Genomic DNA, 25236 nt, shown 5'->3' with positions numbered 1-25236 from the left:
CCCGCCCACGGACGACGCCGATGGAACCCTGCCCACGGCTGACGCCGACGGAACCCCGCCCACGGCCAACAACCTCCACAGCCAGCAACCCCAAAGGAGACAGCCACACTGAGCCCTGCCGAATCTTCACCATCCCCCCAGACCTCCCACTGACTGAGGACGAACGGTCAGTCTAAGCAAGGGGCTCACCTTTGTCCCCCTACAACCACACGTCAACGAATACCAGTCACGTTTGGACATAGAGCAGTTTTTCCACTGCCTTCGCCTCCACGCTTACTTCTTCAACGGGGAACCTAACCCTCCCTCCACTGACCCCTTCACCCACTTCCAACACAAGTCCTCCTCCTGGACACCACCCCCAGGCCTCCTACTCTCCCTTGACCTCTTCATCTCGAACTGCCGTCGAGACACTGACCGCCTCAACCTCTCCACCCCTCTCACCGACTCCAACCTCTCCCCCACAGAACGGGCAGCCCTCCGCTCCAACCCCAACCTCACCATCAAACCCGCAGACAAGAGTGGCGCAGTGGTAGTATGGCGCACTGACCTCTACATCGCCGAGGCCAAATGCCAACTCTCCGACACCTCCTCCTACCACTGCCGAGAACCAAACCATCATCTCCAACACCATGCATGACCTCATCACGTCAGGGGACCTCCCACCCACAGCCTCCAACCTTATTATCCCCCAACCCCGCACGGCCCGTTTCTATCTCATTCCCAAAATCCACAAACCTGCCTGCCCTGGTCGACCCATTGTCTCAGCCTTTTCCTGCCCCACCGAACTCATCTCCACCTATCTGGACTCCATTTTCTCCCCTTTAGTCCAGGAACTCCCTACCTATGTCCGTGACACCACCCACGCCCTCCACCTCCTCCAGAACTTCTAATTCCCTGGTCCCCAACACCTCATTTTCACCATGGACATCCAGTCCCTATACACCTGTATTTCGCATGCAGATGGCCTCACGGCTCTCCACTTCTTCCTGTCCCGCAGGCCCGACCAGTCCCCCTCCACCGACACCCTCATCCGCCTAGCCGAACTCGTCCTCACCCTCAACAACTTCTCTTTCGATTCCTCCCACTTCCTACAGACCAAAGGGGTGGCTATGGGCACCCGCATGGGCCCCAGCTATGCCTGCCTCTTTGTAGGTTACGTGGAACAGTCCCTCTTCCGCACCTACACAGGCCCCAAACCCCACCTCTTCCTCCGTTACATTGATGACTATATCGGCACCGCCTCTTGCTCCCCTGAGGAGCTCGAACAGTTCATCCACTTCACCAACACCTTCCACCCCAACCTTCAGTTCACCTGGGCCATCTCCAGCACATCGCTCACCTTCTTGGACCTTTCAGTCTCCATCTCAGGCAACCAGCTTGTAACTGATGTCCATTTCAAGCCCACTGACTCCCACAGCTACCTAGAATACACCTCCTCCCACCCACCCTCCTGCAAAAATTCCATCCCCTATTGCCAATTCCTCCACCGCATCTGCTCCCACGATGAGGCATTCCAATCCCGCACATCCCAGATGTCCAAGATCTTCAAGGACCGCAACTCTCCCCCCACAGTGGTCGAGAACGCCCTTGACCGCGTCTCCCGCATTTCTCGCAACACAACCCTCACACCCCGCCCCCGCCACAACCGCCCAAAGAGGATCCCACTCATTCTCACACACCACCCCACCAACCTCCGGATACAACGCATCATCCTCCGACACTTCTGCCATCTACAATCCGACCACACCACCCAAGACATTTTTCCATCCCCACCCTTGTCTGCTTTCTCGAGAGACCACTCTCTCCGTGATTCCCTTGTCCACTCCACACTCCCCTCCAACCCCACCACTCCCGGTACCTTCCCCTGCAACCGCAGGAAATGCTACACTTGCCCCCACATCTCCTCCCTCACCCCTATCCCAGGCCCCAAGATGACTTTCCATTATTGAGCAGAGGTTCACCTGCACATCTGCCAATGTGGTATACTGTATCCATTGTACCCGGTGTGGCTTCCTCTACATTGGGGAAACCAAGCGGAGGCTTAGGGACCGCTTTGCAGAACACCTCTGCTCGGTTCGCAATAAACAACTGCACCTCCCAGTCGCGAACCATTTCAACTCCCCCTCCCATTCCTCAGACGACATGTCCATTATGGGCCTCCTGCAGTGCCACAATGATGCCACTCGCAGGTTGCAGGAACAGCAACTCATATTCCGCATGGGAACCCTGCAGCCCAATGGTATCAATGTAGACTTCACCAGCTTCAAAATCTCCCCTTCCCGCACCTCATCCCAAAACCAGCCCTGTTCGTCCCCTCCACCCACTGCATCCCAAAACCAGCCCAACCTGTCTCTGCCTCCCTAACCTGTTCTTCCTCTCACGCATCCCTTCCTCCCTCCCCAAGCCGCACCTCCACCTCCTACCTACTAAACTCATCCCACCTCCTTGACCTGTCCGTCTTCCCTGGACTGACCTATCCCCTCCCTATTTCCCCACCTATACTCTCCTCTCCACCTATCTTCTTGTCTCTCCATCTTCGGTCCGCCTCCTCCTCTCTCCCTATTTATTCCAGAACCCTCACCCCATCTCCGTCTCTGATGAAGAGTCTAGGCGCGAAACGTCAGCTTTTGTGCTCCTGAGCTGCTGCGTTCATCCAGCCTCACATTTTATTGTCTTGGATTCTCCAGCATCTGCAGTTCCCCTTATCACAGGATACCGATTGTGGTTGATCAGCCTTGATCATAATGAATGGTGGTGCTGGCTCGAATGGCCGACTCCTGCACCTATTATCTATTGTCTCCCTGTGGGGTGGGAGATGGCGTGTGAGTGCACCTCTGGGGGTCTGGAGGGTCGTGTGTGTCCACCTTGGGGATGGGGGCGGTGTGTGTGTACCTCTGACAGGGGGAGGGGAGGGTGGTGTGTGAGTGTACCGGCGGAGGTGGGCGTTGCGTGTACCTCGGCGTCTGGCTGGTCGTTGCCGCAGCAGGCTCACAGCGTCCATCCTCTCCATCTTCTTCGCCCGCAAGGCCCAGTCCACCAATAGCAACCTTTGTCGGGGTTATCCAATCCGGACCGAGACTGTCTACGCCATGAGCCAATCAGCTGTCAGTCCCAGCGGTTTGAACTGAGAGGCCGAGCGGGAACCGTTAGTGGTGCGAGATCGAAAGGGAGAGCTGCAGGGAGCTACGCTGAGACGGGCTTTTACACACTGACTCCGGCAGTAAGCCCATTTCGCACCCTCCTCTGAGTCCCGCCCTGAAGCGGCCGGACCAGGCCACTCGCCCGCAATGACCACTAAGGAGAATTGGGACCCACAGCGGCTCGGGAGCAGTAAGAGGGTGAGGAAGGAAGGGAGTAATGGGTGAAAAGGGGAATTGAGGGAGGTGGGGTATAGCTGGAACCCCCTGCAGTAAAGGAGGGGATAGTTTTGGAGAGGAGAGGTGAGTGGGATTCGTTGGTGCGCGGGGGAGGATCCTAGCCACCAAATGAGGGGATTAGTCTATCGTAAGTGTGTGGATTTTTTTTGACCCTTTTCCTCCTCCCACAGCCATTTACGCCGAATAGGCTGTGTAGTCCAAAGCCTTGTCTGAAAAAGCAGCTGAGTGGATCCTCCATTCCTGTATCACCGACAGCCATCTTCTCAAAAAACATGTCCAAAGTTGCTACTGTGGTGCCACAAGCAACAGGTACAGTAGTACATTTATCTGCACCATCTCCCGAATATGCACCAACTCTATAAGACACTCGAACCTGAGTAAATTCACATAGGATTTAGTGATACTAGGTATTTTCACAAGACCCCAATTTTCTTTCTATTGCACAGTTCTGTCCTGCTCCTACCATGTGCCACTTGGCAGTATTGGAATGATTTACAAATTGATGTTCAAACTGTTTGTATAGCTTGTGGAGTGATAATGGGAACTGCAGATGCTGGAGAATCCAAGGCAATAAAATGTGAGGTTGGATGAACACAGCAGGCCAAGCAGCATCTCGGGAGCACAAAAGCTGACGTTTTGGGCCTAGACCCTTCATCAGAGAGGGGGATGGGGAGAGGGAGCTGGAATAAATAGGGAGAGAGGTGGACTGAAGATGGAGAGTAAAGAAGATAGGTGGAGAGAGTATAGGTAGGGAGGGGATAGGTCAGTCCAGGGAAGATGGACAGGTCAAGGAGGTGGGATGAGGTTAGTAGGTAGCTGGGGGTGTGGCTTGGTGTGAGAGGAAGGGATGGGTGAGAGGAAGAACAGGTTAGGGAGGCAGAGACAGGTTGGACTGGTTTTGGGATGCAGTGGGTGGAGGGGAAGAGCTGGGCTGGTTGTGTGGTGCAGTGGGGGGAGGGGATGAACTGGGCTGTAGCTTGTGGATGCATCTTTGTTGGATATCAAGTCCTGCAGTAAAACTTGAACATGCAGCTTCAAGCTCAGACAGGAATGTCACCCACTGCCCAACAATTTTCTTTCCCAAGTGCTATCTTTGTCAGGAAGGTTTTTGTAACAGGTGCATTGGCCTTGGAGGGAGTACAATGTATGTTTGTAAGAAAGATAGCTGGCAAAAGGTACTATCTATCTCAGATTTAAAACTTACAACCGGTTGAGCATCTAGCTTCCTTTTGTGGAGAAGAGCTCCAAACATGTACCACCGTTTGTGTATAGAGATGCTTCCTAGTATCATTTCTGAATGATCTAGCCTTAATTTGAGCCCTTGTTCTAAAATCCTTAATCAGTGGAAATAGTTTATCTTCTGTCTTTGTCTGTTAAAACTTTGATCAGATCACTATTAACCATTTAAATTCTAAATCAGATCATCCTGTTCCCTCAACGTTCCAGATCAGATCATCCCCTTTAATCTTTGTAAATTATGCAAACTTTGTCTGTTTTCTGTAGGATTCAGAAGTTTAAGAGGTGATCTGATCCAAGTCTTCAAGACCTTAAGAAAAGATGGTAGGCAAAGATGAACTGTATTTCCTGTGATTGGAGATTCTAGAATGAGAGGGCATAGTCTGAGAACTAGGGCCAGACTGTTTAGGAGAGATGTTAGGAAGCTGTTCTACACACAGAAGCTATTACATGTGCCATCTCCTTTCATGAACTCTACTTCCTTTAATCTGTTCTGGCATTTTTGACTTGATCCTGCTCTGAATAGATCAAACAGTCTAATTGCATTCTTGCAAAACGAATGACTAAAATTCAGTTGTGCTGGTTGGGAAATGTTGGCACTTCAATAGCATTTGGAAATACAGAATATTGTTTTCCAGTTTGCGATAGGCAAATGATCCCTTTAGAACCTAATTCCTAATTTCTGAGATGATATCAGATGTAGTACAGTGTGCCATGATGTGTATATGGACTTTTCAGGCTGTTAATACAGGGGCAGATATGGAAATAACTGCCCTATTGTCTTGGTGAGGAAGTATTGACAGTAGGTATGTACTCAATTTAGCATGATATGATGTATGCTATATCCCTGAATCCAATGGTAGGATATCATATTTTAAATTACTTGGAAGTGAGAACTATACATTGAGGTTTGTAAGTTAGGTGGCACAGTAAGTGATGTAGATAAGAGAAAACAGTTGCAAAGGGACACTAATAGATACTTTTGCATGAGGCTGGAACTCCATTGATGTTGACTGAAGACAAAGCAGAACATTGTGACAATGCAGCTGAATCCCAGCTGGGCCTTTGTAATAAGAAGCCAAGTGAGAGTGTAAGATGCTACCAATTAACTAATCAGAATTTAAATGTCCCTTGCAATTGTACATATAGTAAAAGACTATTAAGAGCATGGTTGGTGCTGATTTAGTATCAAAGTGGATATCTCTACTTGGGGCAAACAGCATGGCTGAAGTACTATGAGTATTTTACGTATGCTTGCCAAAGTTATAGTAAAACTTAATTTAAATACATGCTGGTCTGTTAGCGTTTTAATCTGAAATTGTAGAAACATACAATGGTTATGCACAGAAGGAGGCCATTTGGCTTGGACTGGCCTTGTGAAGGAGTGATTTCGTATGGTGTCGTTCTGTACAGCCCTGCAATTTTCTTTTCTGTTTTGCAGTTGAACCTGCCTCCACAGCACACTTGGGTAGTGCCTTCCAGATCCTTCCTACTTACTGTGTAAAGTTGTTTTCTTCTGTCTCAATTGTCTCTTTCAAATCCATGTAAATAATATCCTCTAATTCTCATTGTATTAGGAACAGCAAGGGAGTAGTCACCTCATTAGGGCTTTACTACAGGCCCCCCAATAGCAGCAGGGAGATTTGAAGAAAGCATAGGTCGCCAGATTTTGGAAAAGTGTGGACGTAGTAGGGTTGTTGTAATGGGTGACTTTAACTTTCCCAATATTGATTGGAACCTCCTTCGAGCAGAAGATTTGAACGGAGCTGTTTTTGTAAGGTGTGTTCAGGAGGGTTTCCTAACTCAGTACGTTGACAGGCCGACGAGGGGAGCGGCCATTCTAGACTTGGTGCTCGGAAATGAGCCGGGGCAGGTATCAGATCTTGTGGTGGGAGAGCATTTTGGTGATAGTGACCATAACTGCCTCATATTCTACAAAGCTATGGAGAAGGAGGGGATTAGGCAAAATGGGAGGATATTTAATTGGGGAAGAGGAAACTATGATGCGATTAGACATGAGTTAGGAAGCATGGACTGGGAGCAATTGTTCCATGGTAAAGGCACTATAGACACTTGCAACAACTGTTCCTTAAACAGTTGTTTGAGTGACGAATAAATATGGCCCTCTGAGACAGACAAGAAGGGGTAAGATAAAGTAACCTTGGATGATGAGAGCGGTGGAGCTTCTTGTCAAAAGGAAGAAGGTAGCTTACATAAGGTGGAGGAAGCTAGGGTCAAGCTCAGCTCTAGAGGATTACAGGCAGGTGAGGAAAGAGCTCAAAAATGGCCTGAGGAGAGCCAGGAGGGGGCACGAGAAAGGTTTGACAGAACGGATTAGGGAGAACACAAAGGCATTTTACACTGATGTGAGGAATAAGAGAATGGTCAAAGAAAGAGTAGGGCTGATCAGGGATAGAATAGGGAACTTGTGTGTGGAGTCTGAAGGGGTAGGGGAAGCCCTAAATGAGTTTTTTTTCTTCTGTCTTTATGAAAGAAACGAACTTTGTAGTGAATGAAACCTTTGAAGAGCAGGTGTGCATGCTGGAATGGCTAGAGATAGAGGAAGCTGATGTGCTGAAAATTTTGTCAAACATTAAGATTGACAAGTCGCCAGGCCCAGACCAGATTTGTCCTCTGCTGCTTTGGGAAACGAGAAATGCAATTGCTCTGCCACTTGCGAAGATCTTTGCATCCTCGCTCTCCACCAGTCATACCTGAGGACTGGAGAGAGGCAAATGTAATTCCTCCCTTCAAGAAAGGAAATAGGGAAATCCCCGGCAACTACAGACCAGTAAGTCTCACGTCTGTCGTCTGCAAGGTGTTAGAAAGGATTCTGAGGGATAGGATTTATGACCATCTAGAAGAGCATGGCTTGATTAAATGCAGTCAACACAGCTTTGAGAGGGGCAGGTCATGCCTCCAAACCTTATCGAGTTCTTTGAGGATGTGACTAGAAAAGTTTGAGAGTTGAGCTGTGGATGTGGTGTATATGGACTTCAGCAAGGCATTTGATAAAGTTCCCCATGGTAGGCTCATTCAGAAGGTCAGGAGGAATGGGATACAGGGAACTTAGCTGTCTGGATACAGAATTGGCTGGCCAACAGAAGACAGTGAGTGGTAGTAGAAGGAAAATATTCTGCTTGGAAGTCAGTGGAGAGTGGTGTTCCACAGGGCCCTGTCCTTGGGCCTCTACTGTTTTGTAATTTTTATTAATGACTTGGATGAGGGGATTGAAGGATGGGTCAGCAAGTTTGCAGATGACATGAAGGTTGGCGGTGTCATTGACAGTGTAGAGGGCTGTTGCAGGCTGCAGCGGGACATTGACAGGATGCAGAGATGGCCTGAGAGGTGGCAGATGGAGTTCAACCTGGATAAATGCGAGGTGATGCATTTTGGAAGGTCGAATTTGAAAGCTGAGTCCAAGATTAAGGATAGGATTCTGGCAGTGTGGAGGAACAGAGGGATCTTGGTGTGCTGATATATGGATCTCTTAAAATGGCCACCCAAGTGGACAGGGTTGTTAAGAAAGCATATGGTGGTTTGGCTTTCATTAACAGGGAGATTGAGTTTGAGTCATGAGATCTTGTTGCAGCTCTATAAAACTTTGGTTAGACCGCACTTGGAATACTGCGTCCAGTTCTGGTCGCCCTATTATAGGAAAGATGTGGATGCTTTGGAGAGGGTTCAGAGGAGGTTTACCAGGATGCTACCTGGAATGGAGGGCTTATCTTATGAAGAGAGGTTGACTGAGCTTGGACTTTTTTCATTGGAGAAAAGGAGGAGGAGAGGGGACCTAATTGAGGTATACAAGATAATGAGAGGCATAGATAGAGTTGATAGCCAGAGACTATTTCCCAGGGCAGAAAATGCTAACACAAGGGATCATAGTTTTAAGCTGGTTGGAGGAAAGTATGGAGGGGATGTCAGAGGTGGGTTCTTTACACAATTGTAAGAGCATGGAATGCGTTGCCAGCAGCAGTTGTGGAAGCAAGGTCATTGGGGTCATTTAAGAGACTGCTGGACATGCATATGGTCACAGAAATTTGAGGGTGCAGACATGAGGATCAATGGTCGGCACAACATCGTGGGCTGTACTGTTCTATGTATCCACTGATGGGACCAGCTGCTCCCTTTCTATTCTGTCCAGGCCACTTGAAACTTGAGCATCTCTATCAAGGCTCTCTGCAGTTTTTTTCTTTCACTAAAGAAAAAAAGCCACACTTCTCCAATTAATTCATGCAGCTCAAGTACCTCATCTTGGGAACCCTCTAATTCCTTCATATGCTTCTAATGGGTGGTGCTGAGGACAAGGAGTGATAGACCATTTGGAGGCTAAGCCATTAATTTATACAAGCTTGTTAGACTACAAAAAGGTAGTTATTCGTCCCTGTTTTAGAAGTCACAATTCCACGTGGCGCTTTTAACCGCACTCAACCTGCATTGCCTGTTGAATGATTTTGTCCTGTGTTCCTGCATCCCCCTTTAGAATTCTATAACTATATTGAACAGCATCGCTTCATTCTTCTGATTTGAAATCAAACACTGCATTTCTCCTCATTAAATTTCATCTGCCACTGACTGCCCATTCAGTCAAGTTGTCCTACCTTTTATTTCAGGAAGGATGTAAACACGGTAGTTCAGAGAATGTTTACTAGGCTAATACTTGATACAAGTGAGTTGTCTTGAGGTTGACAAGCAAATATTTTATCTCCTGAAGTTTAGACCAGGAGGTGACTTAGTTGAAACACAAGATCTAAAGGGTGTTGAGATGGGAAATAGGTTCCCTCTTATAGGAGAATCAAGAACTACAATTTAAGTTTTTAAATGTTGCCAATTAGGGAAAATGTAACTTGTTTTCCTCAGTCTTGAAGTTATTGAAAGCAAAATCTTGAGTGTTTTGTGGGCAGAAGTAAATTCTTAACCTTTCATCCCTTGCTGGATATCAGCAGTAAGTAAGAATGTGAATTTGAAGCTGCAGTCAGGTCAGCCAGGTTTTATTAAATAGTGCTGCAGGCTTGATGCTGGATGGCATACTGCTACTGGGTTCGTATGTATGTATTTCTATGATTTAATTCAGTTTTTTGAATAATATGCATGATTATGGGAAAGAGTTGGTGAATGGTACTAAGTTGTTTTTTTTAAAATATGAAAGCAAAGTGTTAAGAATGCTCAATCTGAAATGAAATCCAAGCGCTGGAGAATCGGAGTCTGGCAGCATCTTGGTGGAGAGTGAGAGAGAACACAAGTCCAGTATGTCTTGTTTGGAACTCAGCAAATTATGCTCATTGAGAGCTGGTACAACTAAGAAGGACTGGATAGCCATCTAATAAACTAACAATTGTGCAATTCTGTACACTAGCCTCAGTTATAGTACTTTCAAAGTTGGCAATTTGAGTCCCAAATTGGCTTAGTGGTAGGAGACCAAGTAGTGATTGTTTCTTTGTCCATTGGCCTGCTACAGGAATCAATGCTGTGTCCTGTATCATTCACAATACCACTGACAATAAAAAGTTGGTTGATTGAGTGAGGAAGGAGGTCTTCAGTTACAAGAGCATATAGATGGTTTGGTCAGATGGGTTGATCAGTGGCAGGTGGAATTTAACCCTGACAAATGTGGAGTGACGCACTTTGGAAGAAGTAACAAGGTAGGGGAGTACTCAATGAATGGCATGACATGAGGAAAATCAGATTCTGGGATGATCACCCACAGATCCCTGAAGGTGGCAGAACAGTTAATAGGATTGTTAAGAATGCACATGGACATTTGCCTTTATCAGTTGTGGCAGGGAGTTATCTCAGCTGTAAAGTTGCTTAGGTCACAACTGGAATACTGTGCAACTCTGGTCACCATACTATAGGTAAGACACGACTGCATAGGATTTGTACAGAAGATTCACCAGGATATTTCCTGAATGGAGCAATTGAGATACGAAGAGAAGCTGAACATGCTCCAGTTGTCTCAAGTAGAGAAGGTTGAGAGGGGGCCTGATTCTTGAGGTATATTAAATAATGAGGCACATTGCCATTGTTGATGGAAAGCAACTATTCTAGTCAGTTGAAAGCTCAATAACAAGGGGACCAAACACTAAGGTGAAAAACAAGACATTTAGACAGGACTTGAGGAAAGATTTTTCCACAGGATGGTAGGAATTTAAAATGCACTGTCTGTGAGGTTAATTGGGGCAGGAAGCTTCACAGCCTTTTTAAAAGAAAAGTATTTGGCTCTGAGACATTAAGGCTAGTATCTTTAGACAGATTTTTGTCATATGAGCATAGCCTAATTCAAAATCATAAAAAAAAAGGAAACATGGCCATTTTAGGTCATGGGCTAATATTGTTTTAATGCCTTCTCTTTCAGGCAAGTATCACTTAGCCTGGCATTGTTTTTCATATCCCTTCTCTGTTTCTCATTTCCCAGCCTCTGAATCTCTTCCAGCTCCAGTCCCACTCTGGAATGTTTTGATAGCAATAACTGTTGTTTATAGACTCCAACAGACTTTATCCTCTGAAGCACAAAGTTCATTAACTGAAGGCTGCTCTTTTCTTTAACCTTTTACAGTCTAATTTCACACTAAAAAGTGTCTCATCTCTTTAAAAAGAAATACAACACGACCAACCAACTCTCAACCTCTTGTGTTCAAAAAATGTAGTCAGAAATCGAATCAGTCCTGATGACAACTGATGCCATCGTTTGAGCTTGTCAATTTCTATAAGGTGATCAAAACTTTGAGCTTGTTGCTTGCTGTTCAGTCTCGGTCACCACGTAGTCAAAATCAAGACTGGTTCTGATGGATGATTACTGCAAGGTGCTTTGTGAACCATGGGTGTTGGATATTGTCACTCTACAATCTGGAGGCAAGCCTTCTGATAATATCGGAGCACCAATTTACCAGAGATATGGATTCTGAGCTTCTTAGCAGGTTACAAATCAGGGTCTGTCCAATCTCCCATAGAATAAAAGCAATAAGACACAAGTAGAATTAGGCCATCTGGCCCATCAAGATTGCTTCCCCCAATCAATTTATAGCTGATCTGTTTCCCAACCCCATTCTCCTGCCTGCTCCCTGTCACTCTTGATCTCCATACTGATTTAAGTACCTATCAATCCTGATCTTAAAGACGTTCAATGATTTTGGCCTCCGCCACCTCCTGTTACGTGTTGTGGAAACTTTTTTTTTTAACTTAACTCTCCTGAGGGTCTTCCCCCGCCCCTCCAAACACCACCCCCTCCCCCCAAAAAAAAGTTTTCAAAGTTCTATTTAGCCTTTTCACTTGGATCCTGGTCCTAGACTGGTTCAGGTGGAGTACATCCTAATTGTACAGTTCCTTGCTGTCTCAATACTTGTGCCAGTGCTCAAGATATCCCTATAATGCAACATTCTCCACTTAAGTTAAAGGTGGTTAGCTTTTTGAAATTTAACTTGTGACAATCTTTGGGTGATGTCTTGCAATTTTTTAAAAATATAAAATGTTGCATGGAAAATCAAGTTATGTTTTGATCTTTTCTGTAGCATTGGGATCTGGAGTTCAAGGAGTACTGGCAGAACCAGAAAACCAGCAGTTAGTTAAGTGAGTAACTTTTGTTTGTTCACTGAATTCTGTTTCTTTTGAGAGAGCTGTGATTAATATCTGATTCTGTATTCACCTTTAGCTATTGAACAAGGGTTACTGTACATCAAAAAGCAAATAAGTTGGCTGCTGCTTGCTTCAGAGTGTTCACAAGTGTTTTTTTTTCTTTATTCATTTAACGGGATGAGCCTATTGCTGGCTAGGCAGCATTTATTGTCCATCCTGGTATGTAGGCCAGACCAGGTAAGGATGGCAGTATCCTTCCCCAAAAGACATTAGTGAACCAAATGGGTTTTTCCTGACAATTGGCAATGAATTCATGGTCATCATTAGATTCTTAATTCCAGATATTTTATTGAATTCAAATTCCACCATCTGCAGTGGTGGAATTTGAACCTGGGTCCCCAGAATGTTATGAGTCTCTGAATTAACAGTCTAGTGATAATATGATGAGGCCATTACCTCCCCATCTGAGGAGGGAAGTTCCGAGGAAGGGTCACCGTACCCAAAATGTCAACTGTGATTTTTTTCTTTAACAGGTTTTACCAGACTTGCTGCAGCTTTTCCAGCAACTTCTGTTTTTATTTCATCTCCACCTGTTTGTTATGATGCATCATACTTGAGATCATATACAGTATAATGTTTAATAGAGATCAAAACCATGGTAGTTGTGGCTTTTTTCCAGCAGAGACTACATGACACTGCTTGATGAAGGTGGTCTTTGCACATTGACGGACTCACCTATGTAGTACTTTCAACAACAGGGAGCTGTTAGCTTTGCCTAGGCCGTCCTAAGTTTTTAAGGCATTGTGTAGTAGATGAATCTAAATATGATGGGATAACTCGTAACTGGAGTCAGTTACTCGGATCATTTCCAGCAGTCGGAAATGACAAATGATGCAGATGATGAGAATTCTCGTTACGTTCCAATTGAACACAAATGATGTTTGAAAGATACAGGCAATCTTTTGTAGGTCAGGTTTTGCAGAATAAGAAGTTGCAACTGATTAGCTGTGGCAGTGTGTCAGTGTGTATGTATGACGTTCTGTAATATAACATCTGAGGGTCCATCAAAATCCCTGTATTTTAAATGCCACAAATCTACTTCTGAATAATCAGGGATTAAAATTCTTCAAAGGCAGGAATTGTATTAAAGTTTGCTTTATCCCAGGTATGAGTCTTTGATTTTCATGTTTAAGTCCCTTCGCTTCTTTGCTGCCATAGTAGTAATCTGAGTTCTGCATTAAACAAATGTCTTTGAATCAGAAACTGGTCCATCGATGATTTTGACATTGGACGTCCCCTTGGAAAAGGCAAATTTGGAAATGTGTACATGGCTCGTGAACGGGAAACAAAATTTATCCTGGCACTGAAAGTGCTTTTCAAGTCTCACCTTGAGAAAGAAAATGTTGAGCATCAGCTCCGAAGAGAAATTGAAATTCAGTCCCATCTCAAGTAAGTTGGTTTGTTTTCAAATAAATTACCCATCTTTTTGTTGCCTAGATATTTTGTCCTATCTGGGGAAATAATGTTCAGGATTTAAATTATAAAATCCTTTTTCTCCACATGAGGCTGAATGGCATCCTCCTAAGCATGTTCTGCCATTGTTGATCTATACTTTTACTATCCATTTACTTTTCAGTTTATCAGCCTCAACACTTTTTTTGCAGCAGTGGGAAAGAGAATTAGGGTCTGGGGCAGGCACCATTACAGCAAATGATTTGGGAAGATTCCCTTTGGGTCTTATTACAGACTTCAAACAGGCATGAAGTTTTGTCTGTTATTTTCTGTTCCTGTCAATGTAATTATCTGACAATGCCCTCATTCCACAGCCACAGCTATGTGAGAAAACAAAATCACACTGCTGATATCATGACTTGGTTTTTCTATAAAATTGCTAAGTATTTTGTTTTGTATCTGAATATTCAAGTCAGCCAAAAAATGGTTCTGCCCAAAGCCCTGAGTAAACTTTGTTCCTCAATCAGTCATATGGGAATAAAAGGCTTCTGATCTGTGGCGATTGTTCATTTTAGAACATAGAACAATACAGCACAGAACAGGCCTTTTGGCCCTCAATGTTGCGCCAACCTGTGAACTAATCTAAGTCCATCCCCCTACACTATCCCATCATCATCGATTATGCTTATCTAAGGACTGTTTAAATGCCCCTAATGTGGCTGAGTTAACTACATTGGCAGGCAGGGCGTTCCATGCCTTTACCACTCTGAGTAAAGAACCTGCCTCTGATATGTCTTAAATCTATCACCCCTCAATTTGTAGCTATGCCCCCTCATACAAGCTGGTGTCGTCATCCTCGGAAAAAGACTCGCTGTCCACCCTATCTAATCCTCTGATCATCTTGTATGTCTCTATTAAATCCCCTCTTAGCCGCCTTCTCTCTAATGAGAACAGACCCAAGTCCCTCAGCCTTTCTTCATAGGGCCTGCACTCCAGACCAGCAACATCCTGGTAAATCTCCTCTGCATCTTTTTCCAATGCTTCCACATCTTTCCTGTAATGGGGCGACCAGAACTGCACACAATATTCCAAGTGAGGCCGCACTAGCATTTTGTACAGCATAACGTCATGGCTCCAGAACTCATCCCTCTACCAATAAAACCTAACACACCGTAAGCTGTCTTAACAGCACTATCAACCTGGGTGGCAACTTTCAGGGATCTATGTACGTGGACACCAAGATCCCTCTGCACATCCACACTACCAAGAATCTTTCCATTGACCCAGTATTCTGCTTTCTATTCTTCCCATTATGCTAACAGCATCTTATGTGCATCATCTTTAAATTGCAGGCATCCGAACATCTTGAGGCTTTACAACTATTTCTTTGATCGAACAAGAATTTACTTAATGTTAGAATTTGCTCCTCGTGGAGAGTTGTACAAAGAGCTGCAGAAACGAGGCTGCTTCACTGAACAACAGAGTGCTACCGTGAGTGAGCATGAATAAATACACATTGCAAACTGTAAAGTTTGTGTTTTTGGTATCTGTATTTGTCTCCTTGAGTTTTGCCCCTCAGTGCCAGTTTTTGAGTTGCAGGGATGTTGAGCATCAGTGGTCAGAAGTGAATATTCCATCTGTTTACAGACAGACCTGGAATAGGTCTTTGCGAATTAGGCATCAGGATGTAACAGCAGATTAAAATGTCAAATTTGGTGTGAAACTTAAATGTAAACACAAGGAGTACGAGTAGGGCATTTGGTCCCTTGAGCCTGCTCTGCCATTCATTGTGATCAGGACTGCAACTATGTGCTAGCTTTCCTTGTTTCATGTGGAAGAGCCCCAAGTCCCTCTTTGTATTGTAGCTTTTCTCCAGAAATTATCTTGTTTCTACCTTCTGAAACAAACAATTTCACATCTTCCTACATCATACTCCATTTACCAACTTCTTGCTCCATTTATCAACTTAGTTGTCTCTCTCCTGAGCTGTTTGTATCCCTCTCACAGCCTCCCTTTAAACCTATTTTTGCCATCTGCAAACTTAGCTATAGTACATTCACTTCCTTCTTTCAAGTCATTAATATTTGTGGTCCCTGCATCTGATTTCCTATGGAATCCCACCTGCCCATTAGCTAATTAGTCCATTCTCTATTCTGTATCAATATACTACCAGCAACACCCATAGGTCTTAATGTTTATCACTTAATCTTTTGTGTGAAGACTTTTGAGTGCCTTCAAATACAACACATCTACTGGTTTTTTTTTTTCCCCCCCCCACCACCCAACATTCTGCTCTGGATGTTCACAGTATTTTCCAAAATGAATGATGCAAAATTCTGTTTTAACTCTCCTGCCATTTTGCTTGTTTCCCAAAACCACCTCCACAGATTCATTTTCTAAGTGGCTTTTGTTCACTTTGACCTGTTTCTTTTACATATTTAAAAAAGCTTCTCTAGTGTCAGTTTTTACATTCCTGTCTAGTTTGGTCTCTCTTTTTCTGTCTAGGCTATCTTTATAGCCCTCTACTGGATTCTCAATTTTTTTTTTATCCTAGTCGTCAGGGCTATCAACTGACCTTGATTTCCTTTCTTCTTAATGCTCTCCTTACTTGGTTAGCAATAATTGCTTTATCTCTCAGAATCTTTGCTCTTTACTGGGATGACAGTTATGAGTTACCTCCTTAAATGTCTACCACTGCTGCTAATTTATCTGCCCAGTTCACTTTTTAGCTAACTCTAATCTCCTTTCATTGTAATTCTCTTTATTTAAGTTAAGCATAGTTGTTTCTGGCCCAAATTTCTCATTGTCAAACTGAATATAATATTCACTATGTTATGATTCCTGCTTTCTTTGCTTGGGGTCATTATTGACCGTACCCCATTACCCATTACCAGATCCAAGTTGGGCTACTCCCTGATTAGCTTCATGACTGTTGTTCTAGGAAACTAACTTTTTAAAGTACTCTGAATTCTCTATTTATAGCCGCCCTTACCACTTTTGATCAGTATGAAGATTAAAGTCAATAATTGCTCTATTGTTTCTACATGCTCTTATCAATTTTTTACACATTTTTCTACAGAGCGGCTACTGTTTTGGGGGTCTGTACACTAGTCCTATGTTGCCTTTTCCTGACTCTTTCTTACCTCCACTCAAACGGAGTCAGTACTGATGTCACTGTCCCATAAATTCAAACCCACTTCTCCCACGCCACTGTGAGCCGTGCATTTACCTCTGTATCATGCAGGTGCAACACATTGCTTAGCTCTGTATTTTTATTTTATTTACTTAGTTCTTTGTGTTTTTTGTTTCTTTACTAGCCTTTTGGTTTTAATCGCAAATATTTCTCCCATTTACCTTCCATCTGAAAGTAACCTAAAACAGTCAAACTAGCAGCTATCACCAACCAATGACCTTAAGTTTTCCCTTATCTGTGTCATTCTTAGCTTTGCACTGGCCCCCTGCACTTGGATTTCAATTTATCCTGTTAAAAGACCTTAAACTGAGAGTCAAGAAAGGAAAATCATCTCTTCCTTCCTTTACCAAATTCCCATGCTGCTCCAAAATCCCTTAAGCGTACACCGTCTCTCAAGTTGTGCCTCACTCTAGAGGTGATCTCTCCTTCCTTCTTAGCTTTTTACACACTGCTTCTGCTTGTAACATTTTTTTCTCGTTTTAGTTTTTTTGTTGTGCCAGAGCTTTAACTCCCTTATTCACTGGATTATTAACCATTTCCTTCATGTCAATTAATTTCCATATACTGGCCAAATTAATCATGACTAATGTTAGTGCAGTTGATCTGCCTTGTTCCTGACAATAACCTGGCAATCTTATAAAGAGTTTATTTCACTTTGGAACAGCAGAAAGTGAATTGATACTGAAACTTTTATCTTTGAATATTGCAGTACATGTTGGAACTGGCCGATGCATTACTTTATTGTCATTTAAAGAAGGTGATTCATAGAGACATCAAACCAGAGAATCTACTACTTGGTCTGCGTGGGGAATTGAAAATAGCTGACTTTGGCTGGTCTGTGCATGCTCCGTCATCCAGGTTTGAGAATTGTCACTTACATTTACCACTTTGCAAATGTACAAGAAATCTCTGGTCACTTTCATGTCCAGTGACAAGACTGGTGTTCTTCCTGAGCTGTATGAATGTGTAGCCTTGCAGTGATTGGAAATGTATCACATAGGGAGCAGGCATTTTGTATGCATGCGTTGTTTGTTTGACTTATTTGGGTATCTTAAAGGAACTGCACAGTATAACTAATTAAGGAATGAGATTCAAACATGTTGTAAGAGAGGAATAAATATGTTGTACTTTCTTGTGGATTAATGTTGGTAAAACCAAGAAACATTTCCTGTGGCTCATAGCAACATCTCCGTGAGGGTGGAAGTCTTTGCCCTATTTGAAACTGAGCCGAGTTCCTTTCCTACATCTGATTTGTCATCTAAAACTCTCCCCCTCCCTCTCTCTCTCTCTCTCTCTCTCTCTCTCAAGACTGTACAACTATCCATCACTGTCTGCTGCCTCTACAGTCTTGACCTAATTTAGATCACAACTGTTTCTTCATAATTAAACCTGCATGACCATTATTCCTGTGTAAGTTTTTTTGAATTTTGATCAAAGGCCACAGATTCAAAAGTTTAATGTCATTATTATCTGCAGTTGCTGCTTGACCTGCTGAATATTTTCAGCTTTTTCTAGTTGACTGATTCCCAGGAACTGTGGTTTTTGTGCTGGTCAAGCTCAGCAAGGCTCACATATATCAATGAATGATTGAAAGATGTGCATCCTTGTTTGGTTCCTTCCAAGGGTTTTCCTGCCATGCTGTAGTGTCTTCTGGAGTATACACAGACCTGCTTGTTCTCTATCCCATTGTTTGGCAGTTTGAGTTATGCTCACGGCCAGAAACTCCCTCAAAATCCCTGTCTTAATTCTTCTTCCCTGCTTTTATGTGACTTCACTTTCCCTCTTGTTTGGTGCCCATAGTGTGATTGGTAATCCTGGATAGTAGTTTAACAATGTTTTTCATTAATATCAAATCTAAAGGTTGTATTTGAAGCTTTTGTTGCCCAGCATGTGGTTTAATCTAAAAGAGCAATAGATGTGAAAAAAATCATCTTTACCAGTAACCCCTATCAATGATTTGAAAACTGACAAATAACAGTATTCGGACATTGGGTTTTACTTGCTGTATTGTCAGGGTTAATAAGATGCTCCTAGGTTTTGTCTGACTATTTATTTGATCAATAAATCAAACCCCTGCAGAAGAAAGACTTTATGCGGCACTTTGGATTACCTGCCTCCAGAGATGGTGGAAGGGCGGTTGCATGATGAAAAAGTAGACTTATGGTGCCTGGGCATTCTATGCTACGAATTCCTGGTAGGACACCCTCCATTTGAATCATCATCTCACCAAGAGACCTACAGGAAAATCTGTAAGGTAATCAGCTGTCAATTGAGCATGATTAGAAAATTCTAATAACTTTAACTGATCTGTACATCAGCCTATGTCTAGTAACACATTTGGAGCACTACTGGTCTAAATGGTAATGGTAACTCTTATTAATTCACCGGTAAGAATGTGCTCTTTAGGTGTGTTGTTTACAAGTCTGGTATTGATGTATTGCCAACTAGTCCTCAAACAGAATCTGTTAACATAGGAATTTTTTTCAGGTGGAAATCCATTTTCCATCCAGCATGTCAGATGGTGCCAAGAGTCTGATCAGCCAGTTGCTTCGACATAATCCAGTCCTGAGACTTCCCCTCAAGGGCGTGATGGAACATCCATGGGTGAAAGCCAATGCTCGGAGGCTCCTTCCACCAGAATGTACAACCAGTGGAGAGAATGAAGGAGCTCACTAACTCGTATACAAGCCATGTAATTAGCAATCTTGTGTGAATATACAATACTTTATACTTAGTTTTTGTACTTCATGTCTTTTCTCTATCCTTAATCCTCCCTTGATGTGGTTTCAGCTGTTTCTATCTTCTCAACTTGGAGCTGACCTTAGAATGTAGTGTTGATATCGATATTCACAAAGATTAAGTCACTTGGTACAAATTTTGAATATTGCTGAAGATTTAGCTTATACTCACTAGCACATTCTAAATAATCTCCAATTTATACTACACAAGTGTCAATTTGTTGACCAGTTTCATGTCTCAAGTTCAGCTTTTAATATTTTTCTTAACTGTTGAGTGCCTTGAGTTATTTATTGTAAATCATGTTCTCCATACTGGCATTCAATCTGCTTTGTTGCTTTAGTGTAAATGACAGTGATTGGTTCTGAAGCAACTCTAATGTATGTGTTGGGTCAAAGGAGCTGACTGAGCTCTGCCAGATTGAATTACTTTGAGTTGTTTCTTTTTGCTGCATACAGCCATTATATAAATTTTTGCAAACTGCCTCTAAGTTATTCAGAGAGCATTAACATTTTTAGGCAGCAGTGTCTGTGACACTTCCTTGCGCAACCAGATGCCACATTCTTAGTCATGAACTCTGTTTTATTTGCAAATAAAAGTATCCTGAAATTACTTCCTTTTGTGAATGGAAATATGTGCATGACAATATGGTAGATCAGTTTACAAAAAATGAACTTAGTGCAGGTGGTGATAATATGCATCTGTTACATCAGCTGTTCTAAATGACAAGAGCTTGAAAAAATTAATGTATGCATTCTGTTTCCAAACTAACATCAGTATAACTGCCTAAATGGCACTCCATTTCTCAGTCTTCTATTAGACCTCATGTCAATGACTAGATTGTCCTTCTATTTAAAAATCTTCATGAACTAGAAGCAAATAACTAAGAATTCAAGTGGGGAGGGGAGAGAGAGTTGATGTATCAAGTTCCTGGGCTTTCAACTCCCTCTTCCACTATCTTAACTTAGTTTTAGAAGTTTCTACATATTTCATACCTTCTAACATGTAACTAAGGCTCTTCAGATTTACACAGCTATCTGTGCAGTTGGTCAGAAGCAGGTATTTGGCAGATCATGATTGATTTGATTCATAATCTGGTTTATATACCCTGATTGCACTTTCCAATTAAGGGAAATGCAGCAGGCAGGGCCATTCAGGCCATTGAGTGAGTGGCTAATCTTCTAAAGACTAATCTAGTTAGTTTCAGTGGATGCTCTTTCTACCTCTTGTTCCAGTTTATCCAATTCCATTTTGAAAATGGCTATTGAACCAACAAGCCTGTTAGACATCCTGAATCCCCACCATTACCTGTTAGGTTTTTTTTCTTTATCTGAACCCACTCATCCCTGAAACAAAATCTACAGTTGGACTTGTTCTTGGATCAATTTAGCAAATCTCTTGTAACTTCTCCAAAGCCATCATGCTTGCTTGTGCTGAGTTCACATACTACTTTAACTGGGCCTGAACTAATTTCCTGTTGGAATTTTTAAAAATTTTGTTGCTTGATGAACAGCTAGAAGACAAAATTCCAGCAGGCAGTGAGACATCCTTGGATTTGATCCCTTTAAAGTGATTATGCATTTAAAAGGCTTAATACATTTTTCATAGGGAACACTTAAGGTAAGTAGTTTATGGCATATTTTATATTGTTTGAGAGCTTACTTTATCAAAAATATCTTTAAGAACTAACAGTAGTTTGAGGTGACATTTCACTAAAAGACTGTTCAGGAGATTTTTTTTTGTGCAAACCAGGTGAATAAGACTAAGATCCTAAATGACTCTAGAATCTGGTCCACATAATCACAAGGCAGAGGCAGTGTAAGATTCAGAGGCTGATTAGTATTAAATGTTACAAATTTCAAAGTAAATGCTTGAAACAATGCCAATTAAAAAGAAAATTCTGGTCCATCCATGGGAAAATCCCATTCTTTAGAAAGACAACCAAAGAATACTGCGTTGCAAGCTCAGAAGGAGCTGCAGCTGTAGTGACAAGATCCCAAACATAATAATCATTTATTAATCTATACATTACTCTATAAACACATTTTACTCCAGCAGTTTTTATTTTAAACACTTTTCTTCATGAGGACACCATCAGTATAGTTAAATTGGTTACATTTTTAAATTTGTAAACAGCAGAACTGTACATCCACACTTGCACAGGACACTAAATAGCTTGTGTTGCTAAGATATGACTTTTTTTTAAACAAAGTGCCCTTGGAACTTCTTACTGGGGGATGTTGGCAGTTAAAATGTGGTTTCACCACTGGACTCTGTAAATACAGATGTGCTATTATCCAGGGAATTTGCACAGGAATGTTCCAATATTAGACAAGGGAACACAACGCATATTACCCTTTAGCTCTTGTACTGTTCTTATAGTTGCCAGGAATGAAATATTGCTAAACCAGCTATGGCTGATTAAAGCTTTAAAGTCAGTCAGTCTCTCTCTCTCTCTCTCTCTCTCTCTCTCTCTCTCTCTCTCTCTCTCTCTCTCTCTCTCACACACACACACTCTCAAAGATCACACTTGCACCATGTTTAAATCAGAGCTGTAATGGAAAGGATTGAAGTGCCATGCTCATAATACTGTACCATATTTCTATTTAAAGCAAGCACTAAGGAAGTTATGTTGAATTTTTAAGTTTTAAAGGCTTAAAGGAAAAGTTCACATATACAAGTTTAAAACAATGCATTATTTTCCTCCTTGAATGCACAGCCATCGTCAACAAACGTTTTCTGGGGAGAACTAAATGTTTTTCCTGCTCAAAAACAAAAGTTACTGGAAAAGCTCAGCAGGTCTGGCAGCATCTGTGAAGAGAAATCAGTTGATGTTTCAGGTCCATTGACCTGAGGAAGCGTCGCTGGTCCTGAAACATTAACTCAGTTTTCTTTTCACAGATGCCACCAGACCTGCTGAGCTTTTCCAGTAACTTTTGTTTTAGTTTCTGATTTACAGCATTTTTGGGTTCTTTTGGCTTTTATTTAACCTTCCTGTTCAAAATGGGTTTGAAATTGCAAACCACTTTTCACATTGTCTCCTGTTCCCTTCATCTCTCCCAGATCAGTACATCATGATTCAAAAATTATGGACATCCTCTTTTTTTCTGCAATCACTGCTGCCAATATGCTCTGCTGTGAATACAGTGAAATACCTAGTCATTTTGAAATGTATTTTAAAATACCATCCTGTGCCATGGATCTTAACAATTTACAATTCTGGAATACCTTAGCCCAGACTGCAAATTCAATGCTGTGCTTAAACAGCTGTTCACAGCTCAAGATGTGAAGTCATCCACTCTCCCAGTACTGCAGTCACTTTCTTCCTTGTGGCCTGTTCAAATTGTAGTTTGGGGCATGGAAAGCGGTGTGTACAGAATCCAAGGCCAGTCATCAAAGTTTGAACTTTAATTGCCTGAACTCTCTTTAAATGTGGTCAGGTGAGTGTTGAAAACCTAAATTTGCTTTGATGTACATGTAAGAGGGTGACAATGAGAATATAAAATCTGCAGGGCCGTCCAAGTCTTCTGATCTGATTATTCCAAGCCTCCAGGTTCACTCTTCAAAGATAGTAAAGGAAGGGCTAAATCAAGCACGATCACATCACTTTATACTCCATCCTAAAACAATACCCTCAAAAACCAGCTGAACAACAATTGTGAATGCTGAATAAGAATTCAACTGGTAATATTTAGTTCCAATATTAATTGTGTATTTGTTTGCAAATTATTAAATCTTAAGAATTGTAGTCAACAAACTTAGTCAAGCAAAATTATTGTTTTTAAATCATTAAAAATCTGGTTCAATTGCTTCTGTCTGTACAAGGCAAGTCAACAATTCTTAGTCAATAAATTAGTTAACTAGGTACTCTTCTCCCCAAATCTTTTTAAAACTGGCAAGGACAACAAGTACAATAAATAAATTCAAATGAAACATTGTCTGCTAGTGGGAGGAGCTGGCAGTATGCGAGAAGGTGAGCAGATTCTAGAGTTAGTACCATTCGTAAAAGAAAACTGGCTAAACCAAATGTTCACACTTTTCTCAGTACTAAACACAAACTTCAAGTAAAAGCATGAGCTGAAGGTTTATGACTGTCTAATGCCATTTTAGTGAATGTACATGAAACACACAAGGGACTAAATGGTATAAATAGAAGAGCAACAGAATAGATGTGTTTACTCCAAGACTGGAAATTCTTAAATCAGTGATTTTCAAAGTTTACACGTGGCATACACTCGGTGATCTTTTCTCATCATATGATTTAAATTTAAAACTTCAGTAGTGTTCCCCTGTTGCAATGTCATGAATTGGGAATCAAACTGCAGTCAGGCGCCCTGTACAAAGTCAATCTAGAAACATTTACACCTCAATTACTAGGTTCTATTAATCCATAGGTTCTGATCCTTCTGAGTTAAATAAGAATTAACATGTTTCTACAAAGACAAGTGTCTGGTTGAGTTAAAAACTATTGTAGCCTCAATCTCCACAGTTTAATGTCATGTCTCTGGGAGCTGATTAATATCTGTCAGTTTTGTGTCGTTCAGGATTACATGGACATTATCCAGTGAGTCTGCCTGGCGAATCCGCTCCAACTGCACCTATCAGAGGTAATGAAAAGAAAACAAATAAATATCAGTAATTGTCCACTATGACAGACTTCTTTAAAACCATGACCAAAACGTAAATGAATGTAGTCACTTATTCCATTACTTTGAGATCTGGAGAAAGTGTGAGTAGATACTTCTGACTTTTCATTTCAACACAGTAAAGATACAAAAGGAAATAAATCATAAACACATTATACTTATAGTTTACAACAAAGAAAAGCTCACTTAGCAGCAGAGTCTCTTACCCTGTTGAGTAAAAGTCAAAAAAGGAGGGGGACTGTAGGGTTGAAAAGAATAAACTATCAACAATCAGGAGACAATTCAGATGCTAACTTGGGTTTCAGCACAAAATAAGTTAGCACAACTGGGGACAAGATGACAAGCACTCAGATAATTAAGACTGACATATTTCTGGTTTACGATTCTTAATTTAAAATTCTTCATGAAACATCCGAGTATCAGATGTCTCACTTTGATGCAATGTACAATATTCAAGGCTAGAAGATGGGATTGATTTATCCCATGTACAGCCTCAGCTCAGCTCTGGCTCATTTCTACTCCACCATTTAATGGTAATGAGAAAAGATTGCTTACCTGTAATGTCTGGGATAGTTTGACAAAATCTCTTTGTACTTGTTCACTGACATCAAGCTCAGTCTGTAACCTCTGACCTTTATTCTTCTCTTCATACAGCAATTGTTCTAAGCTGGTCTGAAACAGAAACGGAAAGAATTTTTGTCTCATTACAGCTCTAAGTACTATCACTCTGTACATTTCTGAATTATTCACTGGTCAGCCCTGGCTGTCCGAGTCACAGACAGTGTTATTCCATTGTAGTATTTAAATGACACTTTTAAAAAAATGTAGAATAATAGCACTTTGAGTGGTAAAATTCTTCACTGCCTGTGCTAAACAAATTGATTAAACTGCAAAAAGACACAGCTGCTTGGCAGTAGACAACACTAAACAGCTATAGTACAAAATAAGATGTGCAATTTTTTTTTACAACAGTCTATAGAAGTGCAGTCTTTCACAGAATGTGCTTCTATGCTATAGATAG

The 25236-nt window shown here is 42.1% G+C and overlaps 2 protein-coding genes across 8 annotated transcripts in view; one reads left to right on the top strand and one right to left on the bottom strand.

The window, feature by feature from the left end:
* The first annotated feature begins 2604 nt into the window (after positions 1 to 2604).
* LOC125464563 (aurora kinase C-like) lies at positions 2605 to 20181 on the top strand. 4 transcript variants are annotated; one of them, XM_048557080.2, is made up of 9 exons: positions 2605 to 2822; positions 3548 to 3686; positions 4881 to 4937; positions 12125 to 12182; positions 13449 to 13637; positions 14993 to 15131; positions 17543 to 17691; positions 18913 to 19087; positions 19321 to 20181. In XM_048557080.2, the coding sequence occupies exons 1-9, from the start codon at positions 2745 to 2747 to the stop codon at positions 19507 to 19509; spliced, it is 1173 nt and encodes a 390-aa protein (XP_048413037.1). In that variant the 5' UTR covers positions 2605 to 2744; the 3' UTR covers positions 19510 to 20181. The 4 variants fall into 4 exon arrangements, with proteins under 4 accessions (XP_048413037.1, XP_048413039.1, XP_048413038.1 ...); XM_048557081.2 differs by lacking the exon at positions 2605 to 2822 and adding an exon at positions 3013 to 3338; XM_048557082.2 differs by lacking the exon at positions 4881 to 4937.
* Positions 20182 to 22748: 2567 nt separating this feature from the next.
* rabep1 (rabaptin, RAB GTPase binding effector protein 1) overlaps positions 22749 to 25236 on the bottom strand; it is a 120137-nt gene continuing 117649 nt past the window's right edge. For all 4 annotated transcript variants that reach the window (XM_059655538.1, XM_059655537.1, XM_059655534.1 and 1 more), the window contains 2 exons: positions 24771 to 24887; positions 22749 to 24167 (listed from right to left, as the gene is read on the bottom strand). In XM_059655538.1, coding sequence (XP_059511521.1) covers positions 24066 to 24167; positions 24771 to 24887 — 219 coding nt within the window. In that variant the 3' untranslated portion in view covers positions 22749 to 24065. The remainder of the gene's footprint in view (positions 24168 to 24770; positions 24888 to 25236) is intronic.

The sequence above is a fragment of the Stegostoma tigrinum genome, chromosome 27, assembly GCF_030684315.1.
Source record: "Stegostoma tigrinum isolate sSteTig4 chromosome 27, sSteTig4.hap1, whole genome shotgun sequence".
In the NCBI taxonomy this organism is placed as follows: domain Eukaryota; kingdom Metazoa; phylum Chordata; class Chondrichthyes; order Orectolobiformes; family Stegostomatidae; genus Stegostoma; species Stegostoma tigrinum.
The sequence above is the reverse complement of the archived record's forward strand: the minus strand, read 5'-3'. Positions and strand labels throughout refer to the sequence as shown.

Coding starts and splice junctions, on each gene's coding strand:
- LOC125464563 (XM_048557080.2), top strand. CDS start 2,745: ATGAATGGTGGTGCTGGCTCGAATGGCCGACTCCTGCACCTATTATCT. Junction 4,938..12,124: donor CAAGACCTTAAGAAAAGATG/GTAGGCAAAGAT, acceptor TCTTTTCTGTAG/CATTGGGATCTGGAGTTCAA. Junction 17,692..18,912: donor GTGCATGCTCCGTCATCCAG/GTTTGAGAATTG, acceptor AAACCCCTGCAG/AAGAAAGACTTTATGCGGCA.